The sequence below is a fragment of the Gadus chalcogrammus genome, chromosome 5, assembly GCF_026213295.1.
Source record: "Gadus chalcogrammus isolate NIFS_2021 chromosome 5, NIFS_Gcha_1.0, whole genome shotgun sequence".
Lineage (NCBI taxonomy): Eukaryota > Metazoa > Chordata > Actinopteri > Gadiformes > Gadidae > Gadus > Gadus chalcogrammus.
Genome location: NC_079416.1, coordinates 10,709,825 through 10,735,963, shown reverse-complemented (window position 1 = coordinate 10,735,963; position 26,139 = coordinate 10,709,825). Strand labels below are relative to the sequence as shown.

Below are 26,139 nucleotides of genomic sequence, written 5' to 3'. Positions count from 1 at the left end.
TTTATAATCCATATAATTATTTACTTCCTGTAACCTTCATATCTCCACCGGTGAAGTTTCCCTTTAAGGCTACTTTTATCAAGGAATAGGAAAATAATAAAAGAAGGAAAATAAGAATAAGAGATGCGATTGAGGTTGAAGAGAAGGAGATACGTTAGTGGATTCGTTTTTGGTCGTTCTATGTATCTTTCTAAATCGAAGTTGTAATCGCAACATGAATTAGAAATACACGGCAGATGCGGCGGCTGATACACATGTTATCCCAGCAAAATAGGTCAAACACATTGCTCTTCATGTAGTGTACAGTAAGCTTCATGTAGCCTATATTTGAAGAATACGGACCGTTTATTGGACAAAGTGTAAATGGGAGGACCTAATAAACGACGTCAGTGATTTGTTATTCTGTACAAATGGGCGGGATTACTGATTTCTGGGTTTTCAATTGGAGAAAAAAAGAATAGCATTTCGTCTATTGGTCTATTGACCTTTTGGCGGGGACTGGATTTCATAGTTTCAAATTTAGTACAAGGAGAGCGCTGTTTCAGTTAGGTGTTTCGTGGGCTACGAAGTTCTGGTTTATAGTTTTAATTCCATATGTTCTTTGTCAGGCCGGTACAAATCAAAAAGTAATAATGGCTGAAGAACCACTGAAGGCAAGTATCAATTCATTATTATTTCCGTGGATGTTGTTGATATGAAGCATGAGGTAGCAGCTATTGTTGTCGTCGACAAACCGTTACCTTCCTAAACTGAGCATACTTTGCAGAATTGCAGTCTGTCTCATATACAACTGTGTTCATCAAAGTAAATCATTCAGAATCAAAGTTTGTTTGCATTTGCATCCTTAACCTTAACGACAGTAGGCTAACTACCTGTTCGTACGTACGGCGGTATCATCGCGGTCTGAGGGCCTACCACTTTGTTATGGACGTTTTTATTCTTATCAGCCGTTAAGATGAAAATAAGATTTTGTGTTAAGGTGTCATCTGTGTCACAGTAACCGAGCTATGACTGTTTACATACCAGAGCGTACTTTAACCGTACATATTTGACTGTACATACAAAGTACTTTAGAGTCTAAATCTAAAACTTATTGTCAAAGTGAAATTGATATTCTGAAATTGATATCCTGAAATTGATATCCTTGATACTCATTTTGATGAAAATATTTCGTACGCCTTGCCACAGAGCTTGTTCGATAACAAGCAGAAGGAGAAGTCTAAGAAGAACGAAAATAGGCTTTCGGTTGAGAGGATCTACCAGAAGAAGACCCAGCTTGAGCACATCCTCCTCCGACCTGACTCCTACATCGGCTCTGTGGAGCCCGTCACGCAGGTATAAGATACAAAGTATCTGGTACCCCGCCCCCTTGTTGTAAAAACAAAACAAAACAAAAACACAGCGTTGCTACCTGACAGACAGTACACACAAGGCACAGGTGTGTACAAATACACAAAATATATATAAAATATGTACAGTGAGTGTATGTTAATAAATGGAGAACTGACTCTTAAAAGTGTAAAATATGAAAGAAATATAAAGTGCAATCAATTAATGAATACCATACTGGTGAGAATACAATTATGAGATGAATTGAAGCGAGGTAGTTATATTGTGAACAGTTAATGGGAGGGAGAGTGCAAAACGATGGTGTGTAAGAGGTGGCAAGAACCACAAATAACATGTATGATGGCCCACAGCCGTATCATTTCAAACCGTCAGACGTGAGAGGGTGAATGAGGAATTGCGGAGTACTGATGGTGGTCTAAGCCAATTAAATGGTCAGAGGAGAATGAGTGGAGAATTGCTGTCATTTAGCAACACATCAACGGTCGCTGGAGGTAGTCAATGAACAGCAGTGCATACAATACAACACTTTTATTTTTACTGTCAGTGAAAAGCACAGAGTGAAAGTCAACGTTTTCTTTATATCAAGTGACATTATTATGTCGTTCAGATAATTACCGGTAAACTTAGTCAGAAGATCTAGAAATAGAGGGCATAATGCTAACTATGGTCTAACTTGCCAGTCCCACCTGTGAAATCCCCCCCAGATAATCCCTAATTAAATCTGACCCCAACGTTGTAAACAGATTTCCGATTAGTTATCCCACGTTTTGATGGTAGCATACTAGCTCCAGTAACAACATCTTTGCCTAGTGTTTATTTCCATTTAGTTCCATCTCCCGATTGTTGCCCAATACCGATATACATTTTGCAGTAGGCCTATAACATAACAATATTTCATGGATGCAAGCCAAGACAATCATAGCCTACATGACAACACACACACGCACACATTTGACAATTTTTGATAATATGCTATATATTTTAAAGTTACTTTATAAAACACTGACATAGGAGGCTGCATTGGATAAAGTTGTTTGGATGCACGTTGATTTATAACAAGGACAGGCAAAGTTGTGCATTACAATGCAAAAACGACAATAATTGGCACCAATCTGGTGCAATCAACTGCATAAATGGCAGGTATAGCCTGCAGGTATAGCCTATCGGACATGCAATCAGTGCACTTGCAAATGAGTGCCTGCAAGTATAACCGATCGTGGTGTGACATTATTTAACCATCAATCTACTGCAAATACGATCAGACAGATGTACATTGAACACATACACAAAGCACATTCATGCAACCCGGCGGATGCTGATAGACAGCCCACAACAAGCCAAACATCACCACGGCGGGTGTGCTCACTCTCGCACGCCCGTACTACACAATCACTCCAACTTATCCAACTCCAAGGCTAGGCTGCTTCACTACGACCACAACTAACCACAAGGCCTTCATAACCATGCAGTATGCCGAAGCCAGAAAGGACGCACGCACACACCCATCTTATGCAAAACAATCCGTTTTATCATCAACATTCAGTCACTGCAAAGATTTAAAGAATAGCCTCTTTTTCTAAATTAGAATGGACCCAAAGTGTGTGATTGATACAGTCTGGTTTAGCTTTCGCGTGCTATCCGTTTTTAGTATGACTTCTCAACATTAGTCTTAATTCTGTTTAGGGCTGTCAAAATTGCTCAAAAATGACATTCGAATATTCGTTTGGAAAAAAATCACGAATTCGAACTATTCGAATATCTGGTTGCCTATTTTACGCAGTTGCCGTCAATATGTCAATAATGCGACAAAACCATGGTTCAAATTAGTGGGATATATATATATCCTATATATAGGGCGGCGGCTTCCTGCTGGGCATTTCCTTACTTTAAAACGAGGGACATCGCGAACAGACGGAGGCTCATTCACAAAGCAGTTAGGCGCTTGTACCGCGGGAGTGTTTTTTCACATTCGAATATTATGAGGGACATCGCGAACAGACAGAGGCTCACTCACAAAGCAGATAGGCGCTTGTGTAACCGAGCGTTGGCACTTAGATATTTATATGACAAGAATGACACAAGCGTGGAAGGGAAAATAGTCTCGTTTACTTAGTACCTATCAGAAGTCACCCAGTCACAGCGTGAGAGCTGGAATACCTATATCCAAGTACGGAAACCCCGAGGGGATAAAATACATTCGCTCTTCACAATACTAGTCTGTTACACTTGTACCGCGGGAGTGTTTTTTCACATTCGAATATTATGAGGGACATCGCGAACAGACAGAGGCTCATTCACAAAGCAGATAGAGGCGCTTGTACCGCGGGAGTGTTTTTTCACATTCGAATATTCATTTTCACGTTCGAATTCGCGTTTTTGGATGCATTTCGAACGAATATTCGAACTTCGAATATTCGTTGACAGCCCTAATTCTGTTAGGCGCACATCATGGCTAATTTGCATGCGTGCACAGGACTGGCTGGCTCCGCAATGCAAATGATAGAACATATTTATCTTTCTATCTGTCTATTTATCTATCAACGCATCTGTCTAGTTTTAATGTGATGTATTGTGTATGTCCAGTCAGACTTGAGCCGAATCACCTAATTGAATTCCCGGCGATTTGTGTCGTTTGGTATTAATTAGGGCTGTCAACGAATATTCGAAGTTCGAATATTCGTTCGAAATGTATCCAAAAACGCGAATTCGAACGTGAAAATTAATATTCGAATGTGAAAAAACACTCCCGCGGTACAAGCGCCTCTATCTGCTTTGTGAATGAGCCTCTGTCTGTTCGCGATGTCCCTCATAATATTCGAATGTGAAAAAACACTCCCGCGGTACAAGCGCCTAACTGCTTTGTGAATGAGCCTCCGTCTGTTCGCGATGTCCCTCGTTTTAAAGTAAGGAAATGCCCAGCAGGAAGCCGCCGCCCTATATATAGGATATATATATATCCCACTAATTTGAACCATGGTTTTGTCGCATTATTGACATATTGACGGCAACTGCGTAAAATAGGCAACCAGATATTCGAATAGTTCGAATTCGTGATTTTTTTCCAAACGAACATTCGAATGTCATTTTTGAGCAATTTTGACAGCCCTAGTATTAATAAACACTCGACTAGGTTATCTATCTATCTAGGCTATTAATGCACAATTCTTCGCCGAAGGCGAAGTGAATAACATCTTTTTGCCGGGATTTATTAGTTTTTATTAGCGGTTTATTTGTTTTTATTAGCGGACATTTTGCGATTATCAATATCGAGTTTAAGATGTCAATCATGGGATATTGCCCATTATCCCGAGATAGCGAACCAATCAAATTGTGCCATTTAAGGAGGTTCACGTGTAGCATATACAAACTATATACCTATGTATTTATCTATGTATCTGTATAGTCTGCTGAACAATCTCTTACTAGTCTCTACTCTCAAGGGTCTCAATGCGGCTTTGGTCCGTGTCTCCCCAACGCGACGTCACGCAATGCATTCTGGGGGGAATAAGAATCAATAGCAAACCGCTAAAATAGTACCTACTTTTTCGAATTACATTCCATTTTGTGATACCTAACAAACTTTAATACAATGGATAACACTTTAAATCGTTATTACCAACAAGCAAATTGCACAAATTCTTTGGAAAATGAACCCTGCTGCAACACAGCCTTTGAAGCTTTCAGTGCCACCACCCTTTGGTAATAATATTTAGTTATTGAAGGTGTTAAACCACAAAAGTATAGCAATAATAAAAATGAACAGCATGCATGGGTCAATGGGTTTTATTCTTGAGTTTGACCAGAGTTGCATAGTGGAGGTTTCAAGCAGTTTTCTGTTCTTTCTCAGCAAATGTGGGTGTATGATGAAGATGAGGGACTGAACTCTCGTGATGTCTGCTTCGTACCGGGGCTGTACAAGATCTTTGACGAGATACTTGGTGAGTAAAGGACCTTTTTGGAAATGACATTATAGCTATATCTTAATTTTCTCCTTTTCAGTCAAATTTGCATCTTGCAGTGTAAAAGGAGCTGTATCATTAGTCTTTTATCCAAAGGTAATTTGTTTGGCTGTTTGCTCTTCCTACGTTAACAGTGAACGCCTCGGACAACAAGCAGCGAGACAAGGGCATGTCCATCATCAAGATCAATATTGACCCGTACGTATGAAATCTGAAAACTACACTACCTGTGGAGATTTACCAAATGGAAATCGTAACAAACTAATATAATACTGTTTAAAGAGTCCCCCATTCAAGTCATTCAGCTGGCTGTTTCATGCAAGTTGCTTGCAGAGAATATTTATTGAATATCTTTTCGCCATGTATGAGCAAGTAGGTGTTGCACATCTGGCTCCAGACTGGACACTATTGTTTGTTGTAGTCATATTTAGATGTTGTTCTTTGGTCTCCCAGTGAGAACAACCTGATCAGTGTGTGGAACAACGGGAAGGGGATCCCTGTGGTGCAGCACAAGGTAGAGAAGGTCTTTGTTCCAGCCCTTATCTTCGGACAGCTCCTCACCTCCAGTAACTACGACGACGACCAGAAGAAAGTAACCGGTACGGTCAATAACAATCCAAGACTCTATAAAAAAATTAATATAGTTTGTTTCAGGACATGAACCACAAGTGGCTAGAAGGAAAAGCAACCCATTATCTTCTTTACATCCACTGTTCTAGGTGGACGTAACGGTTACGGAGCTAAGCTCTGCAACATCTTCAGCACCAAGTTCACGGTGGAGACTGCATGCAAGGAGTCCAAAAAGAGTTTCAAGCAGGTATGGAACATTCCCTTGCTTTATTGAAAGCGTCACTTTGCATTGATCACCCATTGTCCCCAAGCTAACTCTGCATTAATGTTTTTGCTCCCCAGTCCTGGTACGACAACATGGGCCGGACCAGTGATTCCACGATCAAGGCCTTTGAGGGCGAAGAGTTCACCTGCATCACCTTCCAGCCTGACCTGGCCAAGTTCAAGATGAGCATGCTGGACAAAGACACTGTGGCCCTCATGACGAGGCGAGCCTACGACATCGCCGGCGCCTCCAAGGGCATCCGCGTTATCCTCAATGGCAAGAAACTGCCCGTGAGTTTACCACCAAACATGATCCTCCTGTCTTCTCAAGCTCTCAGTGGCAAACAGCCTTTGCCAAGTAATGAATTAGTAATAAATTGTTTGAAATATCACATTTTATTTTTTAAATAGAACCATGGTCTGCATACTATATCCTAATGTAGTACAACCAAACCCTCCAGATATGTGACATCACTCTCCCGTCACACTACCTTTTCCCCAGGTGACCGGGTTCCGCAGCTACGTGAACATGTACCTGAAGGACAAGATGGACGAGGCGGGCCAGCCACTCACCGTGGTTCATGAGGTGGTGAACGACCGCTGGGAGGTGTGCCTCGCCATGAGCGAGAAGGGCTTCCAGCAAGTCAGCTTCGTCAACAGCATCGCGACCACCAAGGTGAGGCTGCTGCTGGGGTCCACACTGAAGGTGGACGTGAAAATCATAATCGTAGCAGCACCAGGGCCCGAGATCGGCTGATTTGTAACCAGATGAAGTTGCTTGTACCGATGCGTCAGGCGTCTTTATCCTGGGGGTGGGGTCTTGAGATGTAGCAATAGCAGCCTCTTGGGGTCAATGGGTTAGATTTGAATCCTGATCTCTCTTCCTTTACCATGCAGGGCGGGAGACATACCGACCATGTGGCCGACCAGGTGGTCTCCAAGCTAATCGGCGTGGTGAAGAAGAAGAACAAGGCAGGGGTGGTGGTGAAGCCCTTCCAGGTGAGGACTCCTTTCACCTCTTAAGGCTACGTTACATTGCACTCTACTTTCAGTCCACCACGAACACGCAGTATGAGGGGGAAAAATAATGTTTAGCACTCAAATGATTAATATAATTGCATTTTTATTTAGATTTTTTACTTTCTTAATGATGTCCTGTCAACCAGCTGGTTCACTGGATGGATACTACCAGCTATCTCAAAAGGCAATCAGTTGAGCTTGTAACTCATTTCAAACCTAACGACCCCTCTCCCCGTGCCCGATGTCCAGGTGAAGAACCACCTGTGGCTGTTTGTCAACTGTCTGATCGAGAACCCCACCTTCGACTCTCAGACCAAGGAGAACATGACCCTGCAGCCGAAGAGCTTCGGCTCCACCTGCTCCCTCAGCGAGCAGTTCATCAAGCAGGTACGGAGAACCGCACCCGTCAAGCACATGGGCCATGCACAATGCTTTTACTGAGGCAGGGATCACATTTTACTAGATGGGACAGGAACAATTAAGTATAATAAGTAGGGGTGTACGGTATAGAAAGTACACCGATGTGAATTTGCGCTACGGTATGGATTTCTCGTTACCGTGAAACCGGTGTGACTGGTAGACAGTGTTCTGTGTAACGCGTTGCAAAGTAAGTAACGCACTAATACAGTAACGTAACACATTTTTCTTGTAAAAAGTAAAGTTACGCGCAACTACTGAAAATATGGTAACGAAACGTAGTTCCTTTTTCAATTCGGCGCAACGTTACTTTTCCCAGGGACAGATTTGACAGCGATACTGCCTTCCTTACGACAAAAAAAGCCAGCGGAGGAAAACGATAACAAACGCTGTCATTGTATACCCGTGTAAGGACATGGTTCCCTTTCAAAATGTCGATAAAAAGGGCTTTAAAGAGATTGTCAAAACATTCGATCACAGGTACGCGTTACCTGCCTGTACATACTTCTGCCAAATTGAGATGCCAAAACTATACGACAGGGTCTGCGAGCAAGTGGAGAAGAAATCCATACTATTAAACATTAGTGTTTTTCAGAGATGGAAGTAACTTGAGAAAAGATTTTGCAATTTTTCTTTTTTACGCAGTTTTGCTGCCTAACCAGTATTATACCTCTTCAGAAGCCTTTATATCTAAATTAGAAAATACAATTAACATACCGTGATATAATACCGTTACCGTCTATGCCTCAAATCATACCGTGATATATATTTTAGTCCATACCGTACAGCCCTAAATAAGAAGATACAATTATGTACATGTCATTGCAGAAGTTAATTTAATAAAATATATAACTATTATAATTGAACTGGTCCTCATGATTTTAGAGTTGTGATTATCTCCCGTTCCCCCTCCTCAGGCGACAGCATGCGGGGTGGTTGAGAGCATCATGAACTGGGTGAAGTTCAAAGCCCAGACGCAGCTCAACAAGAAGTGCTCCGCTGTCAAGCACTCCAAGATCAAGGGTGTGCCCAAGTTGGACGACGCCAACGACGCCGGTAATTTGGAAGGGCCCAATATTGTTGTGTCGACTTGTGTTGGAATATAATGATAAAAAGCTTTACGCGGATGGACGCTGAATGTCCGACATCGCCCTCTGTAGGTGGGAAGAACTCGTCCGGCTGCACGCTGATCCTCACCGAGGGGGACTCGGCCAAGACGCTGGCCGTGTCCGGGCTGGGAGTGGTTGGCCGGGACCGCTACGGGGTATTCCCTCTCCGGGGAAAGATGCTCAACGTACGGGAGGCCTCTCACAAACAGGTGAGGAGCGCCGCCCTGGTTCCTCTCTTGATGTACTCCCTATAAGACGGCTGCACATCCTTCATGTCCCGTGAAGCCTGACCGTGATGAGGTGGCATCTCTGGCCAGTTTAGCCGTGTGGCCTCTTAGGAATAACATTGAAGTCATTTCAGCATTCAGTCATTTGTTTTAATGATGGAAGTATTCCTATATATGCCCTGTTGTTCAAAATAAAAAAAAAATATGTTGACCTGGCTCCCCCTCCTCCTCTCCAGATTATGGAGAACGCTGAAATCAACAACATCATCAAGATCCTGGGTCTGCAGTACAGGAAGAACTACAGTGACCCAGAGTCCTTGAAGAGCCTGCGCTACGGAAAGCTCATGATCATGACAGATCAGGTGTGCACACGGCCGCCTCCTCCTACTGTACTCTGCAGTACGAAGGGAATGCAGCCTAACTTTAGCTGTTTAGTAAAATGTGTTTCAAGCCGAGTTATATATTTAAGCAATAGATCACGACAGGCTGGGGTATGTGCTCATTATACCACTGTTATGGGGCGTTGTTCGGCCGCGCAGCGGAGGGCCGGCGGATGGATGGATGGAAAAAAGGATGTGCTAAATGCACACTCTGCATTAAATAAATAAATTATGCCAGCAGGGGTGTACATGCCCTGTATTCACACTGTAAGGCAGACATTCATCGGAGGAAAGTGACAACAACAATAGCTGCACAAAGTGTTGCACAGCTTCTCCGAAACCCTCTTCCAGAAACCCCCAAATTAGCAGATAAGATCAGGGACAGTGCCAGGCCTACACTGCCAGTACCTGTACCTGTGATCGCATATCCAATGCAAAGGTGTGTGTTTGTGTGTGTGAAAATAGATTAACTTAGTTTAAAAAGTCACTTTAACTGAGTAACTAATATATTTTTTATCTTTCTAGGCATATAGCATATAGCATAGGCCTCATGATAATAGGATATTATGCCGTCATATTTTTTCCGACTTCGGGTAGCTCTCTATTTTTGTCATACATGTGTTTGCATCCCTGATTCTAGTTCCACCATTTTCAATGCTCGATTGTAAAGCTCATTGTGATGATGATGTTTTGTGGTCTTCTGCTGACAGGATCAAGATGGCTCCCACATCAAGGGCCTCCTCATTAACTTCATCCACCACAACTGGCCCTCTTTGCTGCACCATCCCTTCTTGGAGGAGTTCATCACACCCATCATCAAGGTACTGATCAACAAATGTACCTTCTGTTGATAACAGCCCCTAGACCCAGTGAGTGCTCTTACTTTGAATAGCTTTTTGATCTGTTATTCAAATGTGTAGCCAACACGGTGCAGGTGCATAACACTGCTTTCTGCTGGTAAAACAATGAACTGACTACATTCTGACTTCATATTGTGCTACGGCAGGACACTCATCTAAACTATAAGATCTTTTTTATGTATATCTTGAGGCTTTCTATATTAACTCCTTCTATTTATACTCTTAGGCCACTCTGAAGAAGACAGTGCTGTCTTTCTACAGTATCCCAGAGTTTGACGAGTGGAAGGACAACCAGCCCAACTACAAATCTTGGAAAGTTAAATACTACAAAGGTTTGTCCCAGACCCCTGTGTGGTAGTAAGACCCAACAAGTAAGCCCTCCGTTCACTCGGAACCTTTCAAAAGAGCATTGCCGTGTGAGTGTGAAAAGCTTTGGCTAACGTAGTTCTGCGGGTCTCCAGGTTTGGGTACCAGCACGTCGCAGGAAGCCAAGGAGTACTTCTCAGACATGCAGAGACATCGCGTTACCTTCAAGTACAGCGGCCCTGAAGACGACGAAGCAATCACCTTGGTGAGCAGGACCCATCCACCTTCTTGGAAGGCGCCATGTAATTCTTACTGCGTCCCACTGGTCATGTTCTGTTGTTCAGACGAGTGAACAGTAGTGATGGGTCGGTCGCGAACGAATCGGTCAGAACGCACAAATCCCAAAAGTGAACGACGAGAACTGTTTTTTTTTTTTTTACGTATAACAAAATTATGGTCACGTAATTAAAATGTACAAACGAACAGAGCTTCGTTTCCCTGCGACCTTATATGGATTGAGTCTAAAACATTCTCAACGATTCAGTCAATGAGAGTACTACAGCAGGTAGCAATCTTGTTGCCATGGCACATGGGTAAACAAATGGTAAGGCACCTCCACACAAGTTAACCAACGATCGCTGTAGGCTTCAATATTTTGTTCTACATCACAATTGCATGCTTTAATAAGTATTGTTTTTGCCTACCATTACGAGTCGTTTGGTCTAGTAGGGAATTCGCACAATGGTGCTTCACTGCTTATTAGGGCTTCTTGGAAGGCGCCATTTAATTCTTACTGCGTCCCATTATGTATTAATGATATATAGGCTTAATATTTACACTTAGCCTGGGTAATTTCACCAGAACATTAGAAAGTAGTAGGCTACATGCATGTTGATAAACATTTATTCCATAATTTCAGATTCCGTGCCAAATGACGTAACATACCATCAGACTTAACGAACGAATCAAACAAACGAATCGCGATGGTGACCGGAACTGCAAGAACTGATTCCCTGGAAAATAATCGTTTTGCCCAACCCTACTCAACAGAGACAGGGTCGATACTTGACCAATAATATAGACCGATGCCAGCTTCTTTTTCCATCAAGGCTTGATCATCTGTGTGCTGGATAATAACGCGATCCAGTGTCCCAGAGTATCAAGTATTTGTTCAATTTGTAGTGGAAGATCTGACCGTTGTATCCCTTTCCTGCCCCCCAGGCCTTTAGCAAGAAGAAGGTGGACGAGCGCAAGGTGTGGCTCACCAACTTCATGACGAACCGGCGTCAGCGCAGGGAACACAACCTGCCTGAGGTAGTCTCCAAGCCAACCTCCCTTCTTTCATCTGCCTGTGTGTGTCAAATATTATAAAGCATAACGCCCCCTCTCTGCCTGAGTAACCTGGGCCCTCTCTCGTGCAGGAGTACCTCTACGGCAAGGCCACCAAGTCCCTGTCCTACAACGATTTTGTCAACAAGGAGCTGGTGCAGTTCTCCAACTCGGACAACGAGCGCTCCCTCGCCTGCCTGGTGGACGGTGAGTCACTGGTCACCGCCGTCGAGGCTTCCAATGGTAGAAATGGAAGTCACTGCCAATAAGGACTGTGTGTGCAAGTTATAAAAGAACAACTAGGCAGAGTAGCTGAAGCAATCAGAAAGGTTAGTCTTATTATATTTATTTTTTACTCTAGAATTAGGGGTAGTAAGGTATACCAATAGATGCATCCAAGTTATCTCCCAAGACTAGCTAAAACAACATGATAGCGAGATTTCCTCTCTAGAAGAGGTGAGTTTATCCTCTACTGCTATTCTAGAAGACAATGGATTGTGCAGAAGCCAGAGGGCCTGGCTATAAAGGTGTAAAAGGCTCACCCAGTATATTATACATTTCTTCCGTGCAGGCTTTAAGCCGGGCCAGAGGAAGGTGCTGTTCAGCTGCATCAAGAGGAACGACAAGCGGGAGGTGAAGGTAGCCCAGCTGGCCGGCTCGGTGGCAGAGATGTCTGCCTATCACCACGGAGAGGTCAGCACCAGCAGACCTCAGATCTGTTACTGTTAATCGCTTATGGTCAAACATTTGCGTTTGAAAAGACATGCCTGAATTGCCATTCGACATCTAAGTAGTTTTTGTGAGCGTTGTGCCATTGAGGTTTCTACCGTTGCCGACGTTGGTGTTATGTGTCTCAGATCTCTCTGATGATGACCATCGTCGGCCTGGCTCAGAACTTTGTGGGGAGCAACAACTTGAATCTGCTGCAGCCCATGGGTCAGTTCGGCACTCGGCTCAACGGCGGCAAGGACTCTGCCAGCCCTCGATACATCTTCACCATGCTCAGGTCAGCGGCGATTGGGTCAGGGATCGAAGCACACAGGAGTACAGTTGGAAAGACTGCGCCTACAGATCACAGGCCCCCTTTGTTGCTCCAACATTGTTCAACATACTATTACATACAACGTGGCTGTGGAAATAGGACGACTATAAATCTAATTGGAAATATGTACATTTGGTTTTAGTCAAGTAACGCACCAGTCTAGGTCCATTATTTTATCTTCGTAATTATAACGAGCCTGGTGTAGAGGCTCCGGACAATCTGTACTGGTTATTACAGAAATTAAAAAATGAGCAACTCGTTGATAAATGAACGATAAATGAAATACTTTTTTGTTTTAAACATCCATCTATATTTATCATGGTCATTATGGGGTAAAACGTCATGTCAAGTCGTATAACGGTGTTTTAAAATAAACTTAGAATTACATTTGTATATTATTCCAGAACTTATTTTCATGGTCATCATCAGGATAAACCCCTGATTCTAATCGTCTGACCCTCCCTTCTCCCGGCAGTCCTCTGACCCGGCTGATCTTCCCCCCCGTGGACGACAACCTGCTCAAGTACAACTACGACGACAACCAGCGGGTGGAGCCCGAGTGGTACATCCCCATCCTGCCCATGGTGCTGGTGAACGGCGCGGACGGCATCGGCACCGGCTGGGCCAGCAAGATCCCCACCTACGACGTCCAGGAGATCGTCAGCAACCTGAACCGCATGCTGGATGGCCAGGAGCCCCAGCCCATGGTGGGTGGACCCGGGTCCCGTGGGAAGGTTGTCCGGTGGGAAACGCTACCGGTCAACCAGCTGTTTTAATATGTAGCTAAGAGGTCTTTCTCACAATTGGAGGACGGTGGCAAATCATACCGTGATGCACATTTGAGTCCATACTGTACAGCCCATGGTTGATATTTAAGGAACAAGTTTCTAATCCACAATAATTGTTTTGCATTGGCAGCTTCCCAGCTTCAAAGGGTTCCGCGGTGGTGTAGATCAACTGGAGGCCAACCAGTACCTGATAAGTGGAGAGGTGGCCATCCTCGACTCCACCACCATCGAGATCTCCGAGCTGCCAGTCAAAACCTGGACGCAGGTTAGTCCTTCTGGCGCTTATCCTGTGCCAGGCCACCAGCACTTCTGCCCTAGTTTAGTTTTAGTTGTTTCTAAAAACAACTGTGTAGTGTAACAGGATCAATTCGGTTATTTGAGTGGTAGAGGCAGAATAATCCCTGAACACGGAGCAAACACTGGCTATTTGTTATTATTATAACAATTATCTGAAGGAGTATGTCCACAATCGCCTGCGACCCGATATGCAACAATTATATCATATAATATTACAGATATTATATGAACATTTCTATAGATATAGAACATATTTAATAAGATGCTATTTGGGATGTTTGACTCCCAGCAAGGTTCTGTGGTCAAACCTCAACGTCCGCAGCCAACCTGAAGGCATCCTTGAGCATTTTGCCAAGCCTCCACCTGTTTATAATTAAAATGATATTGAAGAAAACACAAAGACACTTTGGATGCGTGCTGGATGACTCAGGGGTCCCCTTTGATCAGAGCTCGTCTCACCACCACACTCCTCCCTTTCCCCAGACCTACAAGGAGAACGTTCTGGAGGCCATGCTGATGGGCACGGACAAGATTCCCGCTCTGATCACGGACTACAAGGAGTACCACACGGACACCACAGTGCGCTTCGTGGTCAAGATGGCGGAGGAGAAGCTGCTGGAGGCCGAGGCGGCCGGCCTCCACAAGGTGTTCAAGCTCCAGAACACGCTCACCTGCCACTCCATGGTGAGGAGGATACACACGCCCACTCCCTCCCACCCTGAAGCTCATCTCAAACAATGTAATATATTTCCAGGACCCTTATGAATCGGGCCTTTTATTCATGCTACTATTCAGTATGGCTGCACGATTATTGCCAAAATGATTATCACGATTATTTTGATCAATATTGATATCACGATTATTCATTGGTAAAAAAATCTTTTGAATTCCTACCACCCCTAGTGGTAGGAGCCACACACTGCTCAGTGGCTAATTGCCGCCAGGCCACGCCCCCCCCCCCCCCTCTCCAGGCTTCGCGCCGCTGTTTGCAGGATGGACTCACACAGACAGGTGTACAGGGAGCGCTTGGTTTGCTTTGCAGCGGAGGTAGAGCGTATACTGCATGGGCGGGGCTCGTCTCTTTTTTGGTTTTCTTTTTTTTGCGGATGCATTATTTTAAAAAAATATCGCGAGAACACTACGTGTCATCGTGGGACGCCAATATTCTCATCCCGATAAAAATTTGATATATTGTGCAGCCCTACTTTTCAGGCCATGGCCTACAGCAGGAGTATTAAAGTAGACTTAAATTAGTCCACAAATGTAAAATTACTTGTAGTGGACGGCCACAAGACAGACTACAGCGATGGTGTCCTTTCCAAGGTCATGGCTGGGAACGACAGGAGAGTGAAGGGAGAGCTTTTTTGGATGGCCTCAACTGATGATTACAACTCTGCTGGAAGGGATCAGGCTTGTGGGGTTTCCTGTTTGATGCCTGGATCATTCAAATCTTGCAGTGTCTTCACTGTCCAATGTCCTGGACTCGGAGAAGGCTACACGCTCGTGTAGGCCCTAGTTTGTCACGGTCAACTCCTCTTTGGAGAAGCTTTCCTGGATTCACATCTTCACGTACTTCTCTCAACCAACCCAACCCATGTCTGCGCTCCCAGGTGCTGTTTGACTACGCGGGCAGCCTGCAAAAGTATGAGTCGGTGATGGACATCCTGAGGGAGTTCTTCAAGCTCAGGATGAAGTACTACGGCCTGAGGAAGGAGTGGCTGCTGGGCATGCTGGGCGCAGAGAGTTCCAAGTTCAGCAACCAGGCCCGCTTCATCCTGGAGAAGATCCAGGGCACCCTGGTCATCGGTGCGTCGCCCCTAGCCCCCCATTCCACATTTCTGTTCCCATGAATCATGCTATGGTGGTGCTGTTCTTGAACTCGGTTGTGTTTTGCCCTTCAGAGAACAAGCCCAAGAAGGAGCTGATCTCCATGCTGGCGGAAATGGGCTATGACTCAGACCCGGTCAAGGTCTGGAAGGGCGCTCAGAAGGTAGGACTCCTCCCGCTGTTCCTCACTCTGGGATAGAAATCAAACGCCCCAAGCCAGAAGTTAGAATGTCCACACAGCATAGAAAGTGTGCGTGTGTTACAAATGTTTTTTTTTTTTTTTTGTTATTGAGCCGCTATCGTTTGAAGTCCACTGGCCATTCTATAGTCTTTCACTCCCTAAATCACTAAACGCTTGGCACCTGTGAATCATGGGGTGCGTTCCAAAATCATGTCGTGCTGCAGCCTCCTGCCTTTCACCATACCTCCCAGGTGCCAATTGGAATGGAGCCATATCGTTTTGCTAATTCTGTGCTTGTGTGTGCAGACTGAGGAAGAGATGGAGGGCAGAACCGGTGATGAGGAGGAGAAGGAGGACACCACTGGGCCGGACTTCAACTACCTGCTGAGCATGCCCATGTGGTACCTCACCAAGGAGAAGAAGGAGGAGCTGTGCAGGCAGAGAGACGCCAAGGTCTGTGTCCTTCAGGGCTCTGATGTTGAGCTGCTGCCCGTTTGAGTGGAGCTAAGGGTCCTACATTTAAGTGAATAACCCTAACCCTATTGATAAATGATCTGAAACACAGGAAAGCCTAATGTTGTTTTTTACTTTTTAAATAATAATTTTTCAAGCTAAACAAAGCATTGTTTGATACTTTCTACTTCATAAATGAATGAAACAGAATGATCAGAACAATCAGAATTTTTCTTCACCAGTAAGGATGGATCCATTGGTTTCTTGCTTCATCATCTCTGGTGCGTCTCTGACCTCCTCAATGTTGTATCCCACAGATGACTGAGCTGAACACGCTCGAGAAGAAGACTGCCCCTGATCTGTGGAGAGAGGACCTTGCTGCCTTCATGGAGGAACTTGAGGTACCCAACCGTCCCCAGAACCCACCCACCTACCCTCCTAGAAGAATCGTTAACCCAGACTTTAAATCATCTTGAACAAGGCCTTCTGCTTAAGTGACGGGCACATCCCTGTTATCTGCCTGTTAAATATTCTACTATTTATACTTTTAAAATCGGGGCTCAGGACGTTTGGTAGTGTGCATTGGTACGGAAGTGAAGAACAATGTAGAGTTGTGTCGTTTTTCAAATGATTATCACTTAATAATGAGAAAGCGTTCACGGTATCTTGTAATAACGAGGAAACTCGTAAGGCATTGCCGTATGGAAAGGGAACATGTTCTGTTTGGGCCAGTTGGAAGAATTCAGGTTACGGTTTTAATGCATAAAAATGATATAGCACCATTTTTTTGTGAAGGCATTTTACAAGTGATGAAGATCAATAACTAATGAATCTCAATGATGGTCTTTAGGCCGGGGCCATCCTTTGAATGCCTTTCATCCAATGGGATCATTGCCTATGTCTAGCACTCTGTCCTTTTGTGTGGGGTCCACTGGATGACCTGAGTGTACCTCCTCCCCCAGCGTGTGGAGCAGCGGGAGAAGGAGGAGAGCGCCTCGGTGCCGGTGGTGAAGGGCAAGACGGGCCGGGCCAAGCCGGTGAAGGTGAAGCAGGAGACGATGCCCACGCCGCAGGGCCGCCGCGTCGTCCCGCGCATCACCGCCGCCGTCAAGGCCGACGCCAGCCGCAAGGCGGGCGAAGCCAAGCGTGGTCGCAAGGTCAAGGTAAGCAGCGCTCCTCCTCCAGTCCCCGCTCCGTCCTCCCCCCCGACCGTAGACCTCTGGACCGAGGTCACATCGGGGTCTGGGGCGACCTCAGCGCTTCACCAAAACTGATTTCAGATTGAACGTATTGGTCTGGCTTCTAGCGTGTCTTTGTGTATCTTGTGGCTTGGAAGCTGCCCCCTGAAGCGGTCTGGATATTTGACTTGAATAAACGTAGCGCCTATTGACGGTGTTGATGTCCTTGCTGTTGATTTGCTATCCATTCAGTTAACTGGTTGGTTAGAGAGTTGAGGAATGTCTCATCCTTCATCTCCTCTAGGCAATCTACTTGGATGTTATTTGATTATGATGATTTATGCAACCTCATCTTCTTTAGTCCAGGAGTGTTCTCTTTCGTATTCGGCATTCAAGTCAATGGAGTAAAACGTGTTGTCTTGGTCTCTTTGTTGCTCTGGTTTCCAGACTGAAGTGGCGATGAAGATAGAGTTTGACGGGGAGCAGGAGAACACACTAGAGTCCGTTCCGCTGGCTAAACGAGTCAAGGCCAGTGCCAAGGAGAAGGGTGAGGATTACTGCCGTGGATGCATTCTATTCATTTAAGAAGGACAAAGATTATTGTATATTTCCCTTTAGAAAAGCCTCCATGTATCCCACGACTGACCTGCTCTTCTGAATGCTATAACATTTAAACAACACAATCTGCCCTCTTCAGCTGCATCCAAGACTGGCAAGCAGACCAAGGCCCCCACCAGGAAGAGCCCCTGGTCCAGCGAGGCGCCGTCTGAGTCCGGCAGCGAGATGGAGGTGTCTGCAGAGATGGACGAGCCTGTGGCCCCAAGGGACATGGTTGAGCGGAAGAGCAAAGGTGAGGCCCCCTAACCTTTTTGGTTTTTAATGTTTTTAAATTATTATTATGGTAAACGGATGATCATCTCTTGATCCCACAACCCAAAAACATACATGATGGCTAACAGCCCCAGATTATCCTGATCGTTGCACCCCTACTTGCCTCCCATGTTTATTTTTTTTCCGTCAAATATTGTGCTATGTATGTTGTGGTCCGGTGGGTCAGGTTTTTTGTGCCACTGTATGTCCAATCCGATGAATATCCAATACGATCATTCCAGTGGTTCCCCTATCTGCACCTAGGCCGCTGCTAGGTGCCGCCCCTATATGCACTATATGCACTATATGCATATAGTGGCCGCCGCTGCTGAATTTCTTTTTTTTTTAACAAGAGGAGAGTGAGCTTCAGCTTATCTCTTGAAAATACGACTGTTATATTATTTTGCGCTACGTAAAATAATATAACATTCCGTGCGCTACGGACGCTGGATATGCGCTTCATATCCAGGTCAATTCACACACTAGGGGCTGCATATAGGGGCCGCCACTGCTGGATCTCCTTTTTTTTAACAAGAGGAGAGAGAGCTCCTTCTTATCTCTTTAAAAAACGAATGTTACATTATTTTGCGCTACGGACGCTTCATATCCAGGTCAATTCACACACCTCTTGAGTAAAGCATAAAAACGGAGAGGAGTTTCCGTAAAGTTGGAAATAAATTGGCAGATTCTGAGTTTGCGGTTCAATAGATCCTCAGTTAAACATCGTTGCGACACAATTGAGTGTAGTAACCTAAAGAACCAGCTACAACATTGTTTTCATCCAAACGAGCCGTCTTTAGCGAACGGTGAATTGCATTGGCTTCTATGAGCTGTCGGCTCTCAGCCGCGAGCTTAGTCTGCAAAGGGCAAAACTGAAAACGACCACAATGGTAAAATTTCAGGCCTCAGTCTGGCGTTGTCTTACGATATCCGTGTGTACGCAGACGTCATTAATACGATCCGTTTGTCCCCCGATGTGGCTCCACCCCAGCTGCCGTCAAATACAGCCTGTCGGACAGCGAGGACGAGTTTCACGACTGGAAGAAGGCCAGCGCCCCCAAGCCTAGGGTGTTTGAGAGCGACGACGACTCCTACCTGCCCGAGCCCAGCGTGGCGGTGAGCGAACCCACGACGGTCAAGGAAGACGAGAGCAAGTCGAGCTGTAAGTGATAAACTCTCTTCTGCACACGTTTTAAACATGGTTCCACTGCTTACTCTGCAGGTAACCATGACGACTATGGTTGCTCTATGTAGGGTAAAGTTAGCTGGCTAACAGCCCCTTTAATCTGTCTTTTCATTGAATGCTCCTTCCAGCTCAGTCTCAGTCTGACGGCTCAAAGCCCCCAGCCAAGTCCAGGGCCAAGACGGCAGCCCCTAAGAAGGCCCCCGCCACCAAGAAGGCCCCTGCCGCCAAGAAGACCCCCGCCACCAAGAAGGCCCCGGTGGCCAGAAAGAAGACTGCAGGTACAGCCTGCTATACCTCACTGGGCGTTGCTCCGGATTTTAAGGAGATTTCTTAATTATTCAGCCCGCTCGATTTTCAGGCAGTGTTCTCAGAGGAAACCATTACCAGTGTTAATGATTCTTCAGAGGCCGTCTGTGTTTATTCAATGTTTGTATACGTTATCTGAAGTTTTTATCGTCTGGTCAATTTTGTAGTGTCCAACAGAATGGATATTTGACCTGAACACTGTTTATGGGGAGGATTTGGTTAATTTAAGTGAAATATTAAGTCTACTGGGATTTGAGGCGGTATTCTCAGATGGCTCCGTTGCCCTTTTGGTTGTCAATGAGCTAGGTTCAGGAACAGTTTTTGAGTTAACAAAAAATTCTAAAGTTTGAAATGAAATGACCTGAATAATCCTTTTATAAAGAGTTTAACAATATGTAAGTTCATCATTAATTGTGGGTCCATTGTGAATCTTTCCCCAACAGACGCAAAACAGCCCTCTATCATGGATGCCCTGACCAAGGCCAAAACGGTATCCAAGACCGCAGCCAAGGCTAAGCTGTCGGCCGACTCCAGCGACGATGAGGCCCCGCCCAAGGCCCTGGCCACCAAGGTGAAGCCCCCTGCAAAGCGCAAGCAGATCAGAGACAGCGACTCCAGTGACGATGAGGCCCCGCCCAAGGCCCTGGCCACCAAGGTGAAGCCCCCTGCAAAGCGCAAGCAGATCAGAGACAGCGACTCGGAAAGCAACGACTCGGGCAGCGAGTCCGATAACCTCATGGCGCGCATCCGCGGCAAGACCACCACCGCCGCAGCCAGTAAGGTGAGCGTTTGAAGAGAGTACTAGGGCTGTCACTTTTTATTCGAAGTTCGAATATTCGTTCGAAGGTGGGGTGAAAAGTTCGAATTCGAAGTGTAATTCTCCATTCGAACTGTAAAAATGCGCTATAAAGAAGAGAGCGGCGAGTGGCTTTTCCTCAATAAAGCGGCCCTCCTGGATCCCCGCTTCTCCCGGTTAGTCCACCTTTCCCCTGCACAGAAACATCTCGTGACTGAAAGCCTCTCACACGAGCTCATTGAAACGGAGACCGACACTGATCGCACGACAGGGAGAAAAGTCCGCTGCTGCGCTGGGCGCGATGGGCAGCCTGTTTGGGGACTTATACAGCACGGCTGACAGAAGCAGCTGCAGCGGTAACGGAGAGCTGCGAGACTACTTGTAATTTTCTTTCCGTAAGGAATAAAAAGAGCAGCATGCCGTGTTGGAGGTCGGCCTCACAGATTGTTCGTTTATATAGGCTGTGTGTGCCATGGACAACATGCGCTCCGCATATCGCGCTCCGAGCAGTTATTGTTAATGCGTAAAAGACAGCCGCACTTGTGTGTCGGAGCTTCCTCTTGTTGTGTTTACAAATGTGTTATCAAAGATGTGTTTTTATCCTGTGCTGTTATGAATTCAGTAGGTATACGTGATTTCCACAAGAAATAAAAAGAAACACGACAACAGTCGTTGTCGTGTTTCTTTTTTTTTTTTTTTTTAATAGTTCTATGGGGGGGGGGGTGGGGGGGGTCGAATGTATTCGAATGTATTCAAATTAATTATGGACATTCGAAATTCGTTCGAATTTCATTTTTGGAAAAAGTGACAGCCCTAGAGAGTACTGGTACCATGCTGTTGTCTGGTTGGTTGAGATGTTTTATTGATATCATACATCACTCAAAGGTATTTCATTTAGAATTTATTTTTTACCGAGCTTCTAGAAATATTCCTCTAACAAATCGGAACTAGGATGCCTAATCTTTGCTCTAACGTGCATGTCCGGTTTCGTTGTAGAAAGCCAAGAAGTGGGATGATGACAGCTTCAGGGTATCTGACAAGGAGGATGCCGCTTCGGTTGCCGTGGCAGCGAGAGACAAGCCCTCGCGTACCAAGAAGCCTATGTCATACAAGTTGGACTCCGACTCGGATGAAGAATTTGGGTTTTAATGGGGATTCTGAATTTCAAAGTTCTGGTCATATAACCTTGTTTTTTTAAAGATGAAATGGCCTGCAATCAATGTTTTGGCCCCCTTACAAATGTTTTAAAAAAAAATAGGTTTGTAATGGTTTAATGCTTAATTGTTTTCTGTTTAGTTCTTGTAAATATTTCAGTGGTTGTCTGTTTTACACAATAAATTCATTTATACGGTAAGGACTGGACTTCAAGCATCTTGGATCGCCTCTCCATTCTGCCTCCAGACTGCGGGACCTTGGTTTCCAAATGACCTGCAAAATTTGCTCTCATTAGAATAGACGGCATTGGACAACTGAGCAACAGACTACTCCCTTTTTTCTTTGGCCTAGGTAAGACCGTTCTGACGTTTGTTGTTCATGAGCAGCTTGACAAGAGGAATATGACAAGCCTATGTCCCGGATCCGTCCTTGTGTGATGGCTCTTAATGCAGTAGCTCCAGCCTCAGTCCACTCCTTGTGAAGCTCCCCCACACTATTTGGTAGGACGTATCCCTTTTTTTATGAGACTTAAAACAAGTCAACCATTACCTTAAAACGTATCTTTGCCATGCATTGAAAGGCTTCAATAAATAACTACAAGTTATTTGAAATACTAAAGGGCAGACTTTAATCAGTTTTCCTTAAAGGGACACTTCACCCATTTTCATTAAGCTTTGTATCGTTAGAAACCCAGTCATATTTTTGAATGGTCGTGCATCATTCCCTTATTTTCTGGAGAGACTGAAGAGATCCGTATCGATCTCCAACACTTCCTGTTTAAAATGACGCAATATGAAGAGTTTTGAGTAGAAGTAAATAGGAAGTGTAAGAGGGGAGGATTCTCTTAAGACTACAACCACTAGTCCCACCCCTGGATGGCTAGTCACTACAAAAACGTAGTGACTAGCCATCCCAATATCATCCCACTGCAGACACAAATGGACACTTCTCGTGTGGTGGGAGTTCCCGTTTACTCAGACTGGAACGCCCCCTTCTTATTCTTCGTCGCCTTTCTCGCTGAACTGTATTAAAATTTCAAAGTGTACTACTCCGAAACCATGTAAATAGTGTTGTAAATAAACTTCCAAAGCTTTTCAAATCTTATTTGGCAAATAACTTAACATGGTGTGTCTTTTTACAATTTATTCGTTACCAGCATTCGTAGTGTTGATCAGCAGTGAAATAGTCTGCTATAAGACGTTGACGTCGCTTAGCAACCGAAGACGCTGGGGTTGACAAGTTACCGGACTGCTACCCTTGCAAGTGAACGGAGCGTTCCATGGCATTGAGAAGACCAGTGTAATAAAGGCCTATAAAATGTCTGTTTATGGCATAGATTTCTCCTCAGATTAGGCCAATAAAGCAATGATAACAAAAACAAAAAAAACACAAACGCTCGATCAAAGGCCCCCTCTCCCTCGGGTCAATCAAAACCCTCATTGTTTAACATGAATTGGCTAAACAAATGACCACTGTACCATATTTAAACACAATTCAAATTGTGCAGAGAATTATTTTCATTGGTCATTCTCAGTGGCGGCTGGCGTCGTGGGCACAGTAACAGACAGGGGGTCTGAGGTTCCCCCCCATTTTGGGGATGGCCACTACTTATTTACCTGCTTTTCATTCAGATTCATAGCCTCCATCCTGACTTGCAGGGCCTGGACAAGCTTACACTGCATATACAGACCTACTTCATGGCCATTCCACCAGCCATTGCTATTTGACCCATTGTTGTTATTCTGATATTGAGACAAATCATGAACACTGTCCTATAGCGTCCATTTTTTTTGAGTCTCAATGTCTACTTCAAATGCAGTTAGAAATATGGGACAGTTGCTTCATTTTGTTTATATGCTACAGGCCGAAAGACTAAATTAATATTAAACTTACTTGCTTCTTTTAAGTATAACATTGCTTGGGGAGTCCAATTCCTCCACTGAAAAGGGTGGAAAGTGCTTACAACTCTGCTAGGTAGCGATCTATGACACTGTTTTTTATTGGTCGTCATGAAAAAAACAAAAGGGGTAACACTGTCGATATTTATCAATTAAAAAATAGGGGTTAACACTGTTTTTTTTTCCACACACTAGTTTTAATCAAATGAAACATGAGGGGTAACACTGTCTTTTTAATCAAATGAAACAAGGGGTAGCACTGTCGTTTTAATCAAATGAAACATGAGGGGTAACACTGTCTTTTTTATCAAATGAAACATAAGGGGTAACACTGTCGTTTTTTATCGGTCGTCATGAAAAAAACATAAGGGGTAACTGTCATTTTTATCAAATGAAACATGAGGGTTGACATTGTCATTTTTCTTTGGTCGTCATGAAAAAACCATAAGGGGTAACACTGTCGATATTCATCAAATAAAACGGGTTAACACTGTTGTTTTTCTTTGGTCGTCATGAAAAAAAACACAAGGGGTAACACTGTTGTTTTTTATTGGTCGTCATGAAAAAAAACACAAGGGGTAACACTGTTGTCTTTGTCAAATCAAATATAAGGGGTAACACTGTCTTTTTTATCAAATGAAACATAAGGGGTAACACTGTCGTTTTTTATCGGTCGTCATGAAAAAAAACATAAGGGAAATAATAGAAATACACACATACATTTTAATGTCATGTATATCCTCTTTATTGATGATTGATCATTGTGAATTTTCATCGCCTCAGTGGTGCAGTGGAGTGTACTCTGCCTCACCCACTGGGGACCGTGGCTCAATTTCTGTGGAAAACACAATGTCATTAATTTGAAACGTATTGCTATCATGTCTATTGCACTTTCATATATAACCACAGACATTTTTAAATTATGATACTCAGTGGGAAGTGGAGAGAGCTGTGAGCTAACACCCTGGAGACCGGGGTTCAAGTCCGGTTGATGTCCTCTGTTGGAAGACTCTTATCTCTATTTCATGCGAATTATAAAGTCAAGTATAATCATTGTGCTGACTTTATTCGGTGTCTTGATGGTGCATTGATAAGTTCGGAGGTTAATACTCCAAACTGCTCAGATTCGGATCCCTACAAATACGTTGACAGGGGTGACACTGTCGTTTTTCTTTCGTCATGAAAAAAACCATAAGGGGTAACACTTGTTTTTTATTGGTCGTCATGAAAAAAAACATAAGGGGTAACACTGTCGTATTTTTTGGTCGTCATGAAAAAAAACATAAGGGGTAACACTGTCTTTTTTTATCGGCCGTCATGAAAAAAAACATAAGGGGTAACACTGTTGTTTTTTATTGGTCGTCATGAAAAAAAACATAAGGGGTAACACTGTCGTTTTTTATCGGTCGTCATGAAAAAAAACATAAGGGGTAACACTGTCGTTTTTTATCGGTCGTCATGAAAAAAAAATAAGGGGTAACACTGTCGTTTTTTATCGGCCGTCATGAAAAAAAACATAAGGGGTAACACTGTCGTTTTTTATCGGTCGTCATGAAAAAAACATAAGGGGTAACACTGTCGTTTTTTATCGGTCGTCATGAAAAAAAACATAAGGGGTAACACTGTCGTTTTTTATTGGTCGTCATGAAAAAAAACATAAGGGGTAACACTGTCGTCTTTTATCGGTCGTCATGAAAAAAAACATAAAGGGTAACGTTGTTGTTTTTATCGGTCGTCATGAAAAAACATAAGGGGTAACACTGTCGTTTTTTATCGGTCGTCATGAAAAAAAAATAAGGGGTAACACTGTCGTTTTTTATCGGCCGTCATGAAAAAAAACATAAGGGGTAACACTGTCGTTTTTTATCGGTCGTCATGAAAAAAACATAAGGGGTAACACTGTCGTTTTTTATCGGTCGTCATGAAAAAAAACATAAGGGGTAACACTGTCGTTTTTTATTGGTCGTCATGAAAAAAAACATAAGGGGTAACACTGTCGTCTTTTATCGGTCGTCATGAAAAAAAACATAAAGGGTAACGTTGTTGTTTTTATCGGTCGTCATGAAAAAACATAAGGGGTAACACTGTTGTTTTTTATTGGTCGTCATGAAAAAAAACATAAGGGGTATCACTGTCGTTTTTTATCGGTCGTCCTGAAAAAAAACATAAGGGGTAACACTGTCGTTTTTTATTGGTCGTCATGAAAAAAAACTTAAGGGAAATAATAGAAATACACACATACATTTTAATGTCATGTATATCCTCTTTATTGATGATTGATCATTGTGAAGTTTCATCGCCTCAGTGGTGCAGTGGAGTGTACTCTGCCTCACCCACTGGGGACCGTGGCTCAATTTCTGTGGAAAACACA

General features: G+C 44.1%; 1 protein-coding gene across 1 annotated transcript; it reads left to right on the top strand.

The window, feature by feature from the left end:
• Positions 1-481: 481 nt before the first annotated feature.
• Positions 482-24,269, top strand: LOC130382522 (DNA topoisomerase 2-alpha-like). Its single transcript, XM_056590324.1, has 34 exons — positions 482-653; positions 1,189-1,335; positions 5,198-5,288; positions 5,444-5,507; positions 5,763-5,908; positions 6,029-6,126; positions 6,222-6,434; positions 6,646-6,819; positions 7,041-7,142; positions 7,413-7,550; positions 8,498-8,636; positions 8,741-8,898; positions 9,153-9,278; positions 10,007-10,117; positions 10,383-10,488; positions 10,618-10,727; positions 11,684-11,776; positions 11,884-11,998; positions 12,363-12,484; positions 12,649-12,797; positions 13,309-13,540; positions 13,752-13,886; positions 14,402-14,602; positions 15,529-15,724; positions 15,820-15,908; positions 16,233-16,379; positions 16,697-16,780; positions 17,342-17,542; positions 18,005-18,104; positions 18,255-18,407; positions 19,419-19,589; positions 19,742-19,891; positions 20,363-20,700; positions 21,712-24,269. The coding sequence occupies exons 1-34, from the start codon at positions 633-635 to the stop codon at positions 21,862-21,864; spliced, it is 4,773 nt and encodes a 1,590-aa protein (XP_056446299.1). The 5' UTR covers positions 482-632; the 3' UTR covers positions 21,865-24,269.
• Positions 24,270-26,139: the final 1,870 nt, after the last annotated feature.

Coding starts and splice junctions, on each gene's coding strand:
- LOC130382522 (XM_056590324.1), top strand. CDS start 633: ATGGCTGAAGAACCACTGAAG. Junction 6,435..6,645: donor TCAATGGCAAGAAACTGCCC/GTGAGTTTACCA, acceptor CCTTTTCCCCAG/GTGACCGGGTTCCGCAGCTA. Junction 20,701..21,711: donor CCACCGCCGCAGCCAGTAAG/GTGAGCGTTTGA, acceptor GTTTCGTTGTAG/AAAGCCAAGAAGTGGGATGA.